The following is a 17,575-nucleotide window of genomic DNA, read 5'->3' as shown; positions in this document are numbered from 1 at the left end:
CACACAGGTCCCTCTCATATTACCTACAAAGACACCATAGCACTTGTAGCCCTCAGTGAGACTGTGTCACATGGCTACAAGATTTGATGCCAATATTTAAAAATTTTACTCATGTGAAATGAATTACCCATAAAATAGTTACATTTCTGAAACTCTCCTTTTAACTCCATGTGATGAAGGTAATTTTTTTTTCAAATGAAATCACCAGTCCCTTTACAATATAAGTAGCATGTAGTATTTTGTCTCCAAGCTACACTTCATACTTACTTTATAAGAGTTTACATATTTCCCAATTTATAATTAAGCCTCAAAACACTTCTTAAATATATGTTTTAAGAAGTGACATTAGTAAAGGAAGGATTCTTCAAATCCTTGAAAACTTGGTCAAAAGTGTCAGTTGCTAATATCAATCTAAAATGAAAGCAACAAATTAAAGATGTTTAAGAATACGTAGTAGGGAAGTGGATTTGGTTCAACTGATAGAGTGTCTGCCTACCACATGGGAGGTCCAGGGTTCAAAGCCAGGGCCTCCTGACCCATGTAGTGACCTGGTCCACCGCAGTGCTCATGCGTGCAAGGAGTGCCATGCCACACAGGGGTGTCCCCCATGTAGGGGAGCCCCACACAAGGAGTGCACCCCATAAGGAGAGCCACCCCATGTGAAAAAAGTGCAGCCTGCCCAGGAGTGGCACCGCACACACAAAGAGCTGGTGCAGCAAGATGATGCAATGAAAAGAAACACAGATTCCCAGTGCTGCTGACGAGAATCCAAGCGGACACAGAAGAACACACAGTGAATGGACACAGAGAGCAGAAAATTGGGGTGGGGGGCGGGGAGAGAAATAAATAAATCTTAAAAAAAAAAAGTATGTGAGTTAATCTCCAGATTCTTAATAGTATATTTTTTTCTATCATTGTAAAATGGTAGTATAACTTGAGTAGTAGCATAACAAAAAATTAAGCTTTGTTTATTTTGAGTTGTATTCTGATGCAAGCAATAGAAACACAATTATTTAGACAAAAGTTGCTTTCAACTTGATTTCATGAACTGTATACTCTAGATCCAACAGCTAAATTTAATTTCTTTTTTACTGATAAAAGAACATTTCTAAGGTTTTAAAGTCTTCTTTATCTAGTCTTAGTTCATTTAACTTTTAAAAAAAATTTCAGACGTTCATTAAAGTTGCAATATAAGGAATTCCTGACTTTCTGTCACATCCAGATTCCTCCAATATTAATTTTTTTTACCACATCTCTGTGTTTGCATTCTCTCTCTCTGTGTATATATTTATGTATATTTCCCTCCCTTTTTCTCCATACATGCACATACAGATTTTTTCCAAACTTTCTGAGATTGGTTGCAGGCATTTACCCTTACATACTTTAATATGTATTTCCTAAAAACAAGGACTATTTATTATATAATCACAGTCAGTTTCTAAATCAGAAAACTAGGTCATACAATAATAACATTGGATTGTAGACCTTATTCAGATTTCATTAAATTGCTCCAATAATGTCTTTATCATAAAACAAACTGCTGACCATGTATTGATTTCAAATGTTTTATCTTTCTAGACTCCTTTACTCTGGAATGCTCCTTCAGACCAGTTATTTCATAGAATGTTCCTCAGTTTGGGTTTGTCCGATATTTCCTAATGATTAGATTCAAGTTATGCCAGACTTTAAAAAAAATAGAATTGTATAAAAATATGATTTTATAGCAATATATTACATTCCTGTTCATGACTCAGGGAATCAAAAATTTTATCATTTTTGCATGAATAAAATACTCATAAGGCTGCCCCATGCGCAGTGCTGATGTGCCTAAGGAGTGCCGTGCCACGCAGGGGTGTCCCCTGCGTAGGGGAGCCCCACGCGCAAGGAGTGCGCCCCGTAAGGAGAGCCGCCCAGCGCGAAAGAAAGTGCAGCCTGCCCAGGAATGGTGCCGCCCACATTTCTGGTGCTGCTGACGACAATAGAAGCAGACAAAGAAACAAGAGGCAGCAAATAGACACAGAGAACAGACAACCGGGAGAGGGGGGGATTTAAATAAATAAATAAATCTTAAAAAAAAAATACTCATATCTAGCTTCCCAGAAGAAAAAACTCTCCTAGGAGTTTATATGGATTTTTTTAAAAGAACAAACTTTCTTTGACTATTGAGGATCTTGTTAGCTTTGATGGTTTATGGAATCACATAGATCGTTCAAATGTTTACTGAGAAAACTAGTAAACTCTGCAACCATATTGATCTTCTCTTCTCACAGTTACTCCTGAATGCCCACAGGAAGGAAGAAATTTCTCCCTCTCCTTAGATGAACTCATATTCTTATCACAGATCATAAAATACTTTTTGAAATTGGAAAAAAATGTTCAAGAATTGTTTGAAGAAATGTTTTTATCGCTCAAGATACCCAGGAATATTTCAGGTAATATGCTCTTTTTAAAAATTCATAAATTTATAATTTCTCTCAGTTTTTGCTTCCTTTCATTTACATTGAAAAAAATATATGATGAATTATTTAAATAAGCATTAAATATAGTGCACACCATGGGTTACATTTTCATCCTTTATATATGGCAACTTCCATAATTCTAATTGAAAAGAACATCTCAAGTCAGTTCTGGATAAAGTCTCTAGTTAAAATCAGATCCATTTTTTTCCCCATAGAAACAATACCTGGCCTTTTGGAAAGAACAAGCATACTGGGTGTTTTAGTAGCTAGTCTTGGGCCTCCAGAAGTCAAATGCTTTGAGCAAAACGTTTAGTCTCTTAGACCTCAGTTTTCTCATCTTCAAAATGATGGTGTGGGATTAACTTAATTTTCCCTTGCTTTCTTTCAGTATTAAGCCCTTCAGATTCCAGAAATGTTATATAGGATTATTATAAGAATTATGTGACTTAATAAATGCAAAGTCTTTGATAGAATGTCTAGCATATAATGTGATTGTTATAATAGTAACATGTAAGTTTACATGCATAACATGTAAGTTTAGTTTTAACAAAACTTCTTTGAAGAAAGATGTGTCATACATACTGAAATTATGTTGCTAGCGTTAAAGATAGAATTCAAGGCTTAATGTTTAAGTTATCTTCTTTGTTGTTATACCTATATTTATAGAGATTTTCATCTTTATTAAAATGAAATGTACAAAATTCTCTATTTTACATGATATGTCATTCTAGGGAGTGTATAGATAGATAGATAGATAGATAGATAGATAGATAGATAGATAGATAGATAGATAGTGGCTTCCCAACAAAGTGAGGGAAGCAAGTGATAAATAATCTGAAAATTTCAGCCCCAAAATCTGATTCCTAAGCAATGAATTGTATTTAGTTTAATCTGCTTACTCTTATAATTCTTTATATACTTTGCCTATGTAAGTAATATTAGAAATGTTATAGAGTTGGAGTTTGTTTTATATTAATCATAGTTTTGTCTCCTTCTGTGTTCCAGATTAGAGTTAAGTATATCAGTAAAGCATAAAGTAAATAATATGGACCATTTTTACAAATTTGGAGACTCAAAGGAAATGTATGTGGATTATAGATTTCTGAAGCTGACAAACAAACCACAGAAAACAATAGAAATATAAGACAGGATGTATGAATATTAATTAAAAGACATACTGAGAAAGTAGATTTAATTAGAAGGTAATGTGAGCCCTAGAGGGTCTTCTAGATGGAATTGACTGAGTCAAAAAGAGATCTGAATAGATAAATATGGCATGCTAATTTTGGATTTACATGTTGATGCCTTAAGTAGTTGGCATTTGGTACTGTTACTCATCCATTATGCTTATCTAAGATTTAACATCCCTCATCCACATCTCTACTAAATCCTATTTTAGGTGTATCACGAAGCAAAATGAATCCCAAACCTTCTAGGCCCCTGCCTATTCTGGAATCATCTTATATTGGCCCTAGGCCAAGCCAATGGGAAATTGGGTCATTTCTGAGAACTTATATTCTTTCTAAGGGCAGAACAAATCTAAAACTAGAATTGTGTTAGGTATTGTAAAGACATAAAACTGAAAAGGCCAAGAATTGAAGGAAAGACTTGAAGTATTGACATCAAGATAAGGGATGGGTAGCAGGGACGTTGGTTCAGTGTCATTAGACTAAAATAAAGCAATGATGAGTCTTACAAGCACATTATATCTGATAAACAATAGTTACCATTCTTAAATAAAACCAACAGAGCAAATATATAATTATGCCACAATATACTATCTTACCTGAAATTTGACTATCATATAAGCAGAGTGGCAAATAAAAGCAACTTCAATTTCACATTGATAATAATGTATATAAATACATTTGTGTATTATTGATCATAGTATGTAGAAGGAATGTTCAAGGACAGTTATAAAAAAATGTATGAGTAGTAAAACTTATCTTTGTAATATATGTGTTCTTCATTGTTGAAATTCGTATTTTTTTAGTAACAAGGCTTAGATTCATTTAATCTGATACAGCTAACTTAATGACTCTGTGAGAAGAACATCCTGAGGACAATTGTCAAGAAAAATCCTAAATGTTTTATTCAATGTAACTAAAGTTAATCAATTCTTATCAAAAGCATTGGTTTCTAAGATCAGAATGGAAAAGATTGCTTGAAAATGATGATTAAAGGAGCCAAGTGTATTTTAAATTAAATATTGGATATTCCTGATAGTTAACATTTTGCTTACAAATCTTGTGTTGAGAGATAAAGGAGAAAAAGAGATCAAGTCATTTGGTTTCCTTTGTATTTTTTATTGGAGCATATTTTGCTAATAAAGATCTTGGAAAGAGTTACCTACTAGGTCTGAGTAACTTAAACAAACATATAAAAAGTGAATTTTTTCCTTGTCCAGATGTTTAAAAAAAATCCAGGTGCTTAACATCACATAGAGAAAATATGCAGAGGATTAACAGAATATCTTACTTTTTAATTTGATACTGTAGACTTAGCCAAGTTGGCAGTTCTCTTAGTAATTTGCATGTGGGACAATGAATTTTATAGAGACTCAAGAAATACCTTCCAATAAAGAAAGAATATTTGGTCATTATATTTATTTGCTGTTGTTTGGTCATGATTTAATGCTTTTTTAAAATGTTACTTAGGTTATTTCAGAAAATGTGAGGACATTATTTGACTGTTATGTGCCTTATTTTATTTCTTTTAGATAATCATATCTTATGGAGTGACCTTGGGTTTGATTTATGGGCCATTTCTAATGCTCCTTCAGAATAAAGATTTTCTTTGGGCAGTTCCTCAATTTTTCCAAAGGTGGCATCTGAGATTTATCTAAACCAGGAGGTTTCTTGGCCTTCATTTTTCTTTAGCCCCAGCAATGACAAAGAGCAATGGCAGCTTCAATTGGTTGTAAGAAGAACACTTAGGGTTTGTCTCAGAAGAATCAAAGATTTCAGATCTTCTGAAAGATTGTTTGTAGTCTTAGGGGGTCCTAAGAGGGGTCAAGTAGCTTCTAAGAGTTTCTTAGCTAGATGGTTAAGGGATTGTATTAGGGAGGCGTATGTAGTTAAGGTAAAGAGGCTCCTAGGGTTTGTAAAGCTCATTACACTAGGACTTTAGCTGTTTCTTGGGCAGAGAGGTCGAAGGCTTCCACATTGGAAATTTGCAAGGTGGCCACCTGGGCTTCTCTTCATACTTTTCATAGTATTATCTCTTGGATGTACTCTCTTCTACAAATTCAGCTTTTGGTGGGAGGTTGCTTGTGAGCCAGAAAAGAACAGTGAAGAAAAGAAAGTAGCTCCCACTTAGAGCTGCCAACAAGGCAAGTTGCTTTGTAGTGCACACAGTGGGAACCTATGAAGACCAATTTGGGTGTGAAAGTGGATGTCACAGGGAAGTACTGCCAACCTCTACTCTCTATGAAAGAAAGCAACACTGTGGAAGCTAACCAGAAGTGCAAAATGAACCACAGAGAACTCTGTGGGGGGAAACCATTCAGCAGCTGGTATTTCTGTTACCCTTTGTACTCTTCTGGGGTCCTTAATCCAGGCATGCTCTTAAAGAAGTCTGTGTTGATTGAATGCAAATGACTATGTTTTAAAGCAATGATCCAAAAATGGGCTACCTACTCTATACAATGCTAATAAGTGTATAGCATTTTCAATATATTTTTATACATGTGAAATAACTTTCTAAGTGTTCCCAGAGTTCATAGAGATCTACAGTGCCAAAATTTGACATTCGCCATTTTGAATTCCAAACAAACATTCAAAATGGCACAATTCTTTAAAACCATAATTTATCTTATTGGTCTGAATTCTGTAGTAGTACTCTTGCCTAATAGTGATCCTTTTCAATTGTTTGTATAAGATTAAATTAAATTTTAAAAAAATTTTGGGGGAAGATTATATTTTAAAGGGTATCATGATTGCTTGAGAATTCATTTTCTGTCTTGTTGTAGAATTGCTCACCAACAAGAGAAATCTTGGAAAGCTTATCCTTTTTTCTTACTCATCTTGAAAATAGGCAGATGGTTTATATAAACAACTATGTACATTACTTTGAGTGAATAAACATAATGTATTTGGAAATGAAATGATAAATATAAAACAATTAACTTTTTTTTGTAAGTCTTAAACTATTGCTACATAATGGCAGATACTTATTTCCAGAAACAGATTTTCAAAGCTTATACTTCAAACTAGTATTGTTATTTTTTCCAGAGTAAATGCGTTTTAAATTAGCTAGTTTTGTGAAGTATCTGCAGAAAAGTAAAATAACAGATTACAACTCCAAGTGTTTCCTCTTTGTCATTAATAACTTGATCATTATTAAAATTGTTCTTTAATTTTTTGAAGTGTAGTACATAAATATATAGTAAAACTTTTAATAGGAAAAAAGTATATGGTGAAAATTGGCTTTTTTAACTCCATTGTCTAGTTTCCCTTTCCAGAGACAACCATTTTCATATGTATTCCTATACATATAACACAAAATGTTGTCATACTATACAGCTGTTCTTTTTTTTTGGTTCCCCCCCCGAAATTGCTCCCTCATCTGTTTGCTCATTGCTTATGCTAGTTGTTTTTGCTCATTGTTTGCACTCATTGTCTGCTCGTTGTTTTTTCTCATTGTCTGCTCCTTGTCTGTTTGTTTTTTCTTTAGGGGACACCAGGAAGTGAACCCAGGACCTCCTGTGTGGGAGGTGGTTACTCAATTGCTTGAGCCTCTGCTCGTTAGTTTTGCTCATTGTCTGCTCATTGTTTTTGTTCATTGTCTGATTGTTGCCTGCTCATTATTTTTTCTCATTGTCTGCTCATTGTTTTTGCTCAGTGTCTCCTCATTGTCTGTTCATTGTCTGCTCATTGTCTTGTTGTTTGTCTTCTCTAGGAGGCACTGGGAACCAAACTCAGGACCTCCCATATGGGAAGCAGGCGTTCAGCTGCTTGAGCCACATCTCCTTCCCTGCAGCTGTTCTTTTTTTTACTTAATTCAGAAAATGTAGAGCAACCTGTTCTTCTTAATAGCTGAATAGTTTCCCATTTGATGCATGTACCATAATTTAACTAGCTGTTCATTGATGAACTTTTAGGACTTGTTTGTTTCCCTAACTCTTCATTTGCTACTACAAAGCATCATGCACCAAATTACCTTAAACTATATCTTTTATGTGCACAATCATTTCTGGAGGCTAAATTTCTAAAGCTGAATTACCAACTAAAAATGTATGGGCACTTCTGAGAGAGATTGCCAAGTCTGTTTATAATTTCTATTTTGACTGTTAATTATGTTTTTATTATGCAGAATTTTGTAGGCCTCTGCATTTTGTGTCCCTCTGAAAAGTCTTCTTAATGTGGACTTTTAAAAAATATGCCATATCTTCTTCTAATAAGCTTATGGTTTCAATTTTCTTTATTTTACAATGTTTAAAATAATGTTAATCAAACATTAACCTGGACTTTATTTCAATGTTAGAATTGATCATCATTTTAACACCATCCCCTTAAAAAGACATCATAAAATGCAAGCCACAGAGAAGGCATTTTAGGCTAAATGATATAACATTGTTTAAGTGTAAAACTTTGCTATGTTGTCATGTGTCTTAATGGAAAAGTGGAAAGATCTGTTTGGAGTATGTTTGTATTTATTACCTTTTTATAGGTCTTTTTTCCCCATAGAAGAGTTCCTTAATTCTAAAAAATAGAAATTGAGGAAAATACTTTCATTTTAGGAGCTCGGGATTATTTCTTATCTGTTCCAGTGTCCATAGATTTTTAAATAAATAATTGGTATACTTAAAATAGTGTAATTTTGCTTGACATATTGATGTTTACCCATGTACTTCTGCTCTCCTTGTGTCAAGAAGGGAAGTATTCACATACTAAGAAATATGCCAATTTCTTATTGCAGTACTTTAGAATTTAACTTTTAAAATCAACAATGAAGTTGACATTTACTTTTTACTCTTAATGTATAATATCTCCCTAGAAAAAGAGTATATCATCAATGTAAAATTGAATTAATGACTTAAAGGACCTGTATTTTGCAAATTACATATGCATGTACATGAAATATGAATATAAATTACACATTGAATTTATCAAGTCGTATTATGGGAAAAGACCCTGTATGTGTTGATCCTGTCATTTTTGTAGTGGTAACATCACCCTACATCTTGTTGTCTGTATTTGCTATATATTGAAAACCGTGCATATGTCTGGAGGGGGGGGGTGCTGTATTATGGCTAGAGCTTTCCTACATACTTAATTTTAACCTAAATCTATTAATCATCTCTAGTATGGCCTTTTATGTTTTTTTGTATACTTGTTTTATTTCCTATTGCATAGGCATTTTGGAGACTGCTAGTAGAGAGGTTGTAACAGAGAAACCTAGAACAAGTGAAACTACTCTCCCTTCAGAGCAATTGCTACCAGTAAAAGCGGTAAGTGGAAGAAAAAATGTGGTATTTTTAATTTACTATCATCATTATATGTCTGTGAATTCATTATGAATCAAATGTCTTTAGTTTTATCCCTTGCCACTGAAAAATAATTCCTGGTTGAAAATTGGCTTCTAGGTTATGGACGAAAATTCATTTAGTGTGATCATTATCCTCTTGCTCAGTCTGTTCCATGAGAGGGGGAGGGTGATAAAAGTCAGAAGATCTTTGTTCTCATCTCAAAGCAGAGGTTACACTTTGAGAAATTGGGCCCTAGGAATTGTCAAACAGTGAGAAAAGAGGATTGAAAAGGGAAGGAAAAGGGAAAGGATAATTTGTATCGGCCTGTTATTTTAGTGTGCGCATCATGCCCCTGATTGTTCTCAGATTCGTTGCTGCTCTTCTGCTATGCTCTGATTTGTAGAGAATCACATTCCAAACTTCCTTGTTTCTGGATTCTGGGAAGGGTTGCCCAGTGGAAGGCATTGATGGAAGACTGGAGGCTAGGAGCTGAGGAGAAACCAGGTTCTTTCACCCCTCTCTATATTTTAGGGGCATCTCTGGTCGTGGTTGTGACTCCATCTCCTCCATGGCCCTGCTCCCACCAGACACCCACCCTCTCCATGGTTCTATTTCTACCTGGTAGGTCTGCTGGTTTTAGATTCCATTGGTGGCCCAGCAGCTTGACTCTCTCAGCTCTTTTTGTTTGTTTCTCCAGCCCTAGGAGTGGTAATGGCCTTCTGCTGTGCTAATATCTGTCTTACTTAACAGCCCATTTTTGGATCCTCAAATCTTCTATCACCTTTGTAACCATCATTGTACATTAAAATTCTTCCCTTAGAAATATCTAGAGTGGTTTTTGTTTTATGAAAAGATCTTTTCTCATATACTAGTAAATATTTTAAAAAGAAAAAAAGAACAGATTGCTTTAACAGAGTTTCATCCTAGAAAGTAAGAGAAATTATGAGGAAAATGAAAAATTATATATTATGCTTAAACCAGAAGTCAAACTAAATACTAGGAAATTAGCATTAGGTAATAGAAGTGGGATTCAGCAGACTTCTACTTTGTGATCAGAACAGAAAGCTACCTGATTTCCTCTTTTTTTCTTGGATCAATTAGTAAATCTTCTCTATTCTAACTGGAATATGTATGATGCCAAAGATCAGATGGAAATAGTAGAAGTTAGCAAGAAGTATATTTCAGGGTCTTAAAAACAGATAGACTTCTCAGAGGAGAAATTTCAGTATTACAGATTTTTAGTTTTTTCTGTTTTTTTTTTTTTTTATGAAGAGCAGCTATGAAATATTGGTTTTCCATATTTTGAAAAGATAATTCAAATGGTCCAAGATATTATAATCACATATATATTATGGTGAGCAAAGGCTTTTGTCAATACACAGAAAAATCATCACTGTAGCTATGACAATTAATGGCAGTTTTTACCAGGACATATATCTTTGAATGAATGAATAAATAATTTTAATAAATACAAACACCCTGATGGGGAAAACAAAAAGCAGGGTTTTGTTGTTCATGAACATAGGTTTCTCTTGAAATTCCTATTATAAATGTGTCCTAAGGAAATATTTTATAGTACAAGGCTGTAACCATGGCCGTGCTAAAGTTTCACTTATAAGAGATTATGTGAGCTGAGTAGGTTCAATTATTGGTTAATTTTATGCAAATATAAGAGATGTATTTTCAGGCCTATGATGCTGAAGGTCTGAATAAACTTTAGAAAGGAAAGCTCAGTTACAACTTAATTACAAGTAAATGAGAACAAGAAGCCACGTTTTCAGATTATAGTCCTAGAATCATATAATTTTAGTTCTGGAAGATTAATCACCTTTATTACTTTGCTTGGTATATATAAATGCATTAAATTAATGCTCAGTGGGATGTGCACACAAGAAAATTAAACTAATCATAGTATCAGTAATTTTAGACTGAAAGGAACCTCAAAAATCACGGAATTTAACTTATTTTTATTTATTTTTCTAAATAAAACCCTGAGATCCAGAAAAATAAGTAATTCAGTCAAGGATAAAGAGCCTAGACTCTTCTGATGTTGAATTAGGTGATTTGTTACTATAAGGAAGTTTACTTACAGGATAAGTTTAATTTTAAGCATAGATTCATTCTATGCTTTCAGTACTTTGAGAACTCTGGACACCTGGATGAAATAGATATCCAAAGTCTATTACCATGTGAACCATAGACCAAAAGTGAAAAGAAAGCAAAACACCAGTAGCCTCTATCCCTCAACCTATCCCACCCCCAAACCCCACCTCAACCCCCACAGAACAATGAAGATCATTTTAATTCCTCGTTTCCTGGAACAAAAGTAGTGCTGCTTACTCCTTTTGGATGCATAGGCTAAAGAACATTCTAAGCAAGTAAAATGCCAGAAAGGTGCAGTGGTATATTTTCTCTGAGAAATTTTATTTTTTATTTCTATTTTTGGCTTATCTTGATCTCTGAGAGTGAAAAAGAAATAAAAGATTGAATATTAAATGCTTTCTTATGTTGCAATACTTGTTAACAATAAACTGTAAAAAAGACTATAAAAATCTAATTTAGACTTTATTAAATATATTGAATTTAAAGGTTTTTTATGTGATAAATAGCAAGTGTAGCTTTCGGCTCTTGTAAAGATGGTTTTATTGCACTACATTTAAGAGATTAAATTTTGAAAAAAGTTTTTATTAAATCCAATGATGAATTAAAATGAAATGTCAGTATATTACTGTGTGTTAAGAATGCACATGTTTTTGTATATTGCTTTATTCACTAGGTGATATTTTTCAGGTTATAAGAATGGCTTTTGCTGTATATAAAAGAACATCTATATTCAACATGCTGAATGAAAGTAATATTTTTATATCTATAACAATAGAAACATTTGTTGCTCAGTTAGGATTCATATAACTTTATATAAATTTATATTTCAGTCTACTTTACTAGATTTTGGCTGGAGAAGTGCCTTTAAAGAAGTGTCTCTTCCCATGGTACATTGCATAAGAACAGCAATTGAAAATTTTTCCACAAAAATTCTCCAGCATGAACAGAATGAAAGGTCTTCAACTATAAGCTATACTATGAACCTTGTAAATGTCCAGCAAGTTTGGCAAGACGATAACATGAGTTCTGAGGAGGACCAACCAAAGAAAATTGCAAAGGCAAGTACCAAATGAAATCCTTTCGTACTGTAGATTTATAGAGTGGGATAGTTTTTTTTTGTTTTTTTTTTAAATACAAGACAATTCACGAAGGAACCTATAGATCAAAGAATAGAGTCTCTTTGGCAGACGCTTGGTATGTGACCCAGTAACACTTTTCTTCTCTGATACCCATGGTCCATTGTTAGCAAAAAGCACTTAATACCTTTCGTCAACTTGTTGCTCCATGAGTCTGAGGCAGCTAAAAAGGGATCTCTCTGTGTTTATGGTAGAATAGGAAACACAGGGGAAATTGCCTGTTTTGGTTATATCTTTGAATGATGCCAAGAGGAATTTAGGAACCGGAAGGGAGTGTTGTCTTGTATTGCCTTTGATGATTTTAACATTTTATTTATTTCCTAATGAATTTTCCATTTCAATAGCATTAGTCTTGCATCTTTGTGTTTTGAGAGTCACAAAACATACTGAGTTAAAAGGAGGTAAATATAGAAATAGATACATGCAGTTACTCAGCATTAAGTCCGCAATGAGTTGAGCAATCTATGACTGAGATGCTGTATAAGAGTTCTCGAAGATGGCCTCCTTATTCTGCTACTGCTACCCTGAGGCTCCAGAACATTCCCTAGGCAAATCTATTGGCTGAGCCGGAGTGAAAACAGGCTTCACCTTCCCCATCTATCGCAACTCCTCTACCATTACAGATTAGTAGATACATAAGAAATAATGAAATCTAGACATACCACTTCCAAAAGTGCTGACTCCTTACCAGCAACATAAGAAGATGTACGCAAGATTGTTTCTGATGCCTCTAGTTTACTTAAATTAAGCTGACATGAATATGTGGTGATTAATAAATGGGAATATCTTTTATGGAAATTTAGCAAAAGGGAGCTAGAATAATATAAAAAACACGTTTATATCAAGAATACGTATTTACATATTTTCTGAGTTCTATTAACTACAAATAAAGGCATTTTCATGTAGAGCTGTTTCATGATTCTTTCATATTGTCTGGTAAGCATAAGATTTGAAGACCATATATAGAGAAGCATCATTTTGGTATTTCTTCATTTGACATAAAACATTGAACTTTCTACAACTGAGAAATCAATGATTATAAAGCTGTATCATTATATTTATGTTTGATGCCAAGTTCATTATTTAGGAATTTGGCTCCACTGTACATAAATTACATGGTGCTGTAAGAGTACAAATAACTCTGCCACATTTATTTCTCCCTAGTTTTGTTCTGACATCATGGAAAAACTTGACACAATGCTTCCACTGGCTCTGGCATGCAGTGATGATTCCTTTCAGGAAATTAGAGCAAACTTTGTGGAGGCCTGTTGTAAAGTGGCAACAGCTGTCCTGGCGAGACTGCAGGAGAGAGGCAAGGAGGTTCCTTCCAAAGCACCCCTGACAAACTTGCACATACTCCTCTCTACCGCAGTATATATCTTCCAGCATTATACGCAATATGATAAATTGATGAAAGAAACTACTAAGAAGTGAGTGTCATTTAAATTAAGTTGAAGGCTATGCCTAAAATAACATGTAATCTTTGGATATCACTGGGGTGAAATTTTGATGACAGTATTTGCAAAGGGGAAAATAATAATTAACTTGATGAATTATTTTCATTTGTTCTACTGGAAATGTCAAAAAGGTGAAGCATGGGTTACATTAAACTAGATACATATGATAGGAAGACAGATAGGTAACCTCCGTACAGACATGCTCAAAGGACCCATGCATGTTGTTTTGGCATGATCAAATAAACCCCTTCCATTTTGTCAGGGCCCATTAGACTGACCACAGTGAAAAGGAAAAAATAAACATGTTTTTTGCACCAGGTATACATGGTTGTGAAATAGTCACATCTCTCTCTTATTTCTAAGCGGATAGGCACTGTCACAAAGAAGAGTGCATTTCAATCTATTCTAATGACCAATGTATACATATTTCATATTTCATATCTATTTATGAATAAACTATCCATAGTATTTTATAAATAAGCCCTTGGCTGTCTTCTATATATTAGTAGTCTAAAATGACTATATGTTTGCTGAACAGAGAGTGAAAATGGCTGCAGGTATTATCACACATTATTTTCTGGAGAGTTCACGGTAACCAGAAAGACCGTGGTCCCTTCCAAAAGGAACATGTGGACTTGGAATCCCAGGAATCTAGTCTATGTTCCTTAGTCAGCCTTTCCAGTGCCATAGTTATGAAAGAGAGGGATGTGATAGAAATAGCTAAAGATGAAAGGAACTAAAATAAATTTGGCTTCATGTAGGGTATAACTATGATGTTTCTTTAATTCTCATAAGTAGTCAGATGTTGTGATTCATGCTTGCATTTATAACCAAAATGTGCCAGAAATCACTTTATTTCTGTAGAATATTTTAAAATATTTTTGAAATCTACGAAATTACAATTAAAAAAAAAGTATGTTTGTGGGACATATGATAGCTTTACAAAAGTTGGTTCTGACAACTGCCTGTTGTTCCCTAGTAATAACAATAACCTAATGCTTAAATAATGGACTGATCTCTAATAATAGGCTTGCAAAGAATACTTTTTATTTTTGAATGATGTATTGACAATGCAGTTTGTCTCAAGATGAAGCACATATTTGTAGAACAGCAGATGTACGTTTTCAAAGGACTTGCAAAACAAAGACCAGATTTTTTTTCTTTTTGGAAAGTGAATGTGGATGCAGGAGGAAATGAATGATTGATATCTAATAATCAAAACCATTTGTAGTACTGGAGATTGTTACCTCCTACTGCACAGGCCTTAAATCTCTGCTTCTTTGATCATTCCTTCTGAACAGACCCATATTCCTGGTGCCTGTCCAACGATATCAGGAATTCATCAACACTCTACAGTTTCAAGTTACTGACTACTGCGTCAGAGTTTGTGCTACAAGCATTTTACAGGATGCTGAGAGCCACCACTGGGATGACTACAAAGCTTTTTATGAGGTGTGAAGTTAAGTTTACTATCCCTCCTTTTTACACAAATATGTTTTACTGCCTACCTGCTTTCTGGCTAATTAGAAACAGGAGCTTGGCATTACTAACACATGAAGGCTGTTAGGATAATATTTTTAAAATATTGAATTTGTACTTAGGAAAAACACAGTTTTGAGAAACCTGAAATAATTAGACATCAGAACTCTCCTTCTGCTTGAAAGTAAAAATAACTTAATTTGAGCTGTAATGTTACAATGCTACATAATAAGTTGGGCTGTAATGGGATACAAAGAAAACCCAAAGAGATAACAAGCCAGAATGCTGCAACCTTCTGTATTTTTCCAAAGGGACAAGTTATAAGTATCCTTGCATTAATTTTTCTTCTTATATTTCTTCTGTTTGATATATTCTTCATTAAGCAGCTTTATTCTATATATTTAATTTTTCTTCTCATTGTGGGTTCTTAGCTGTGAGTTTCAAGACCCATCTGATCATTTATAGCTTGCCTATTTTCATTTAGCCCATGTTTTTTTCTTTTTAAAGATTTATTTATTCATTTCTCTCCCCCCCCCCCGCCCCGTTGTTCTCTGTGTCTATTTGCTGTGTCTTCTTCTTTGTCCACTTCTGTTGTTGTCAGCAGAATGGGAATCTGTGTTTCTTTTTGTTGCGTCATCTTGTTGTGTCAGCGCTCCGTGTGTGCAGCGCCATTCCTGGGCTTTCTTTCGCGCTGGGCGGCTCTCCTTATCGTGAGGGACACCCCTGCGTGGCACGGCACTCTTTGCGTGCATCAGTGCTATGCATGGGCCAGCTTCACACAGGTCATGGAGGCCCGGGGTTTGAACTGCAGACTTCCCATGTGGTAGATGGATGCCCTAACCACTGGGCCAAGTCCGCTTCCCCAGCCCGTGTTTTAAAAACCCAAATTTCTATGGAATTAAAGCCTAATGATTCCCAGTGCATCCAAACCTGGGATCAATCAAAATTGTCATCAAGCTTCATTAGTTTCTCTTCCCCTAGATCCCATTGTTCTTGCATAGACTTCAATATATGAAATACCTTGAAGTTGATTGCAGGACAGGGTGGAACATTTATAATGTCTTAGCAAAGAATAATAAGGGTTTTTAAAAATTTCATTAGCCAAGTCCTCCATTGTTAGCTTCTCCACTTCACCTTTCTTACAGACAGAAGTTTCTAATTTTGGTTTTCTTGATTGTCCTAATCACTGTGGAGTACTGAGGAGCAGAGTGGAGCTTTTTTTGGTATAGTCACTGTTTTCATCTCCCTGGCCCTGAAGGTTTTCCTTGCTCCCTTTACACCCAGTTGCCATCATAATAAAAGTTGCCACAACAGAGAGGAGCAGCTAATAAGAAGCTCTTTTAAAGGATTTTCCATTTTTTCCAAGTCCATTTCATCTCTTCTTTAGAGGTCCTTCCAAATAGTTTTTCTTTTTACAAGAGCATCCACACAGGGTTTTCCAAACCGCACATACTTGAAACAACAGTGGTAGCAGTGAGCAGAATGAGGAAGAAAGAGAAGGTGGTGTGGTGCAGCTGGGAGCCTGAGATACAAATGAAAGTATTGGCCTTCCCCTCTCCTGGCAGCATCACAGCTTCCTTATTGGTGTGAGGTAAAGAAAGAGGTTGAAAATGAATCCATATCATATTTCAAATTATTTCAGTATGTCAGCACACTTAATGAGCAATTTTATAGTAGGATGTTTTCACTGAAGAAGAGGTATAATCTTACTATATGTCCAATACTGATATATTATGTTTCCTCTTAGGCAAATTGGGACTTAGCATAGTTGTACAGTATAAATAATAAGTGGATGCCATTAAGAACCTGTTATTGAAGTTACCAAGTATTTAAAAAAACACAAATTACCATTTAACACACAGCTGTTAGATCTTATGACAAGGCTTTAGCTTCAAAGACAGAAATAACGAGATAGTTACCCCATGATTACATGGTGCTGTAGCTTCCATATACTTACATGGTCAGTAGTTACAATTTAATTGCAGAGTTAGTGGTGTTATTTATGCTCAGAAAAATAAAGTGATAGTGCTTTACTATATACCAAAAATAAGAACTTCCTAAAAATAGCACAACTTTTTAACTGTTTTGACAACTGGAGTACCTGACATGTTTTTTTTTCACTTACTGCAACCCTTTCTCCTCCTTCCCCCATTATTCCAACTGATTGTAAAGCAGAACCAGTAGGTTTTTGGCAGGGCTGTTTTGAGAGGAGATGATGATATCTGCCTGACTGGAGACCGAGAGCAGAATAGAGATCTCAGGGGAACCTATCGCCATGTGCAGAGCGTAGTAAAGAAATAGTAACAAATTTACAAGATACGGAGCAATATTTGCTCATGTTTTGTGATATCAGCTGAGCCCAAGATACATTTATTTCCAGGAACAGTTATTTTCTAAACTGTCAGGTTGAGAGAGTCAGAGAGTTCAGTATCTCTCTGATGAGGTACTGGTCAGATGGCACAGTGGGTGTTC

General features: G+C 34.8%; 1 protein-coding gene across 9 annotated transcripts in view; it reads left to right on the top strand.

Annotated features, from left to right (window-relative positions):
- KIAA0825 (KIAA0825 ortholog) overlaps positions 1-17,575 on the top strand; it is a 447,444-nt gene that overhangs the window by 120,188 nt on the left and 309,681 nt on the right. For all 9 annotated transcript variants that reach the window (XM_058276267.2, XM_058276254.2, XM_058276256.2 and 6 more), the window contains 5 exons: positions 2,271-2,432; positions 8,816-8,910; positions 11,862-12,089; positions 13,332-13,597; positions 14,926-15,076. In XM_058276267.2, the coding sequence (XP_058132250.1) occupies positions 2,271-2,432; positions 8,816-8,910; positions 11,862-12,089; positions 13,332-13,597; positions 14,926-15,076 (902 nt within the window). The remainder of the gene's footprint in view (positions 1-2,270; positions 2,433-8,815; positions 8,911-11,861; positions 12,090-13,331; positions 13,598-14,925; positions 15,077-17,575) is intronic.

Source organism: Dasypus novemcinctus, chromosome 2 (assembly GCF_030445035.2).
Source record: "Dasypus novemcinctus isolate mDasNov1 chromosome 2, mDasNov1.1.hap2, whole genome shotgun sequence".
Taxonomy (NCBI): Eukaryota; Metazoa; Chordata; class Mammalia; order Cingulata; family Dasypodidae; genus Dasypus; species Dasypus novemcinctus.
The sequence above is the reverse complement of the archived record's forward strand: the minus strand, read 5'-3'. Positions and strand labels throughout refer to the sequence as shown.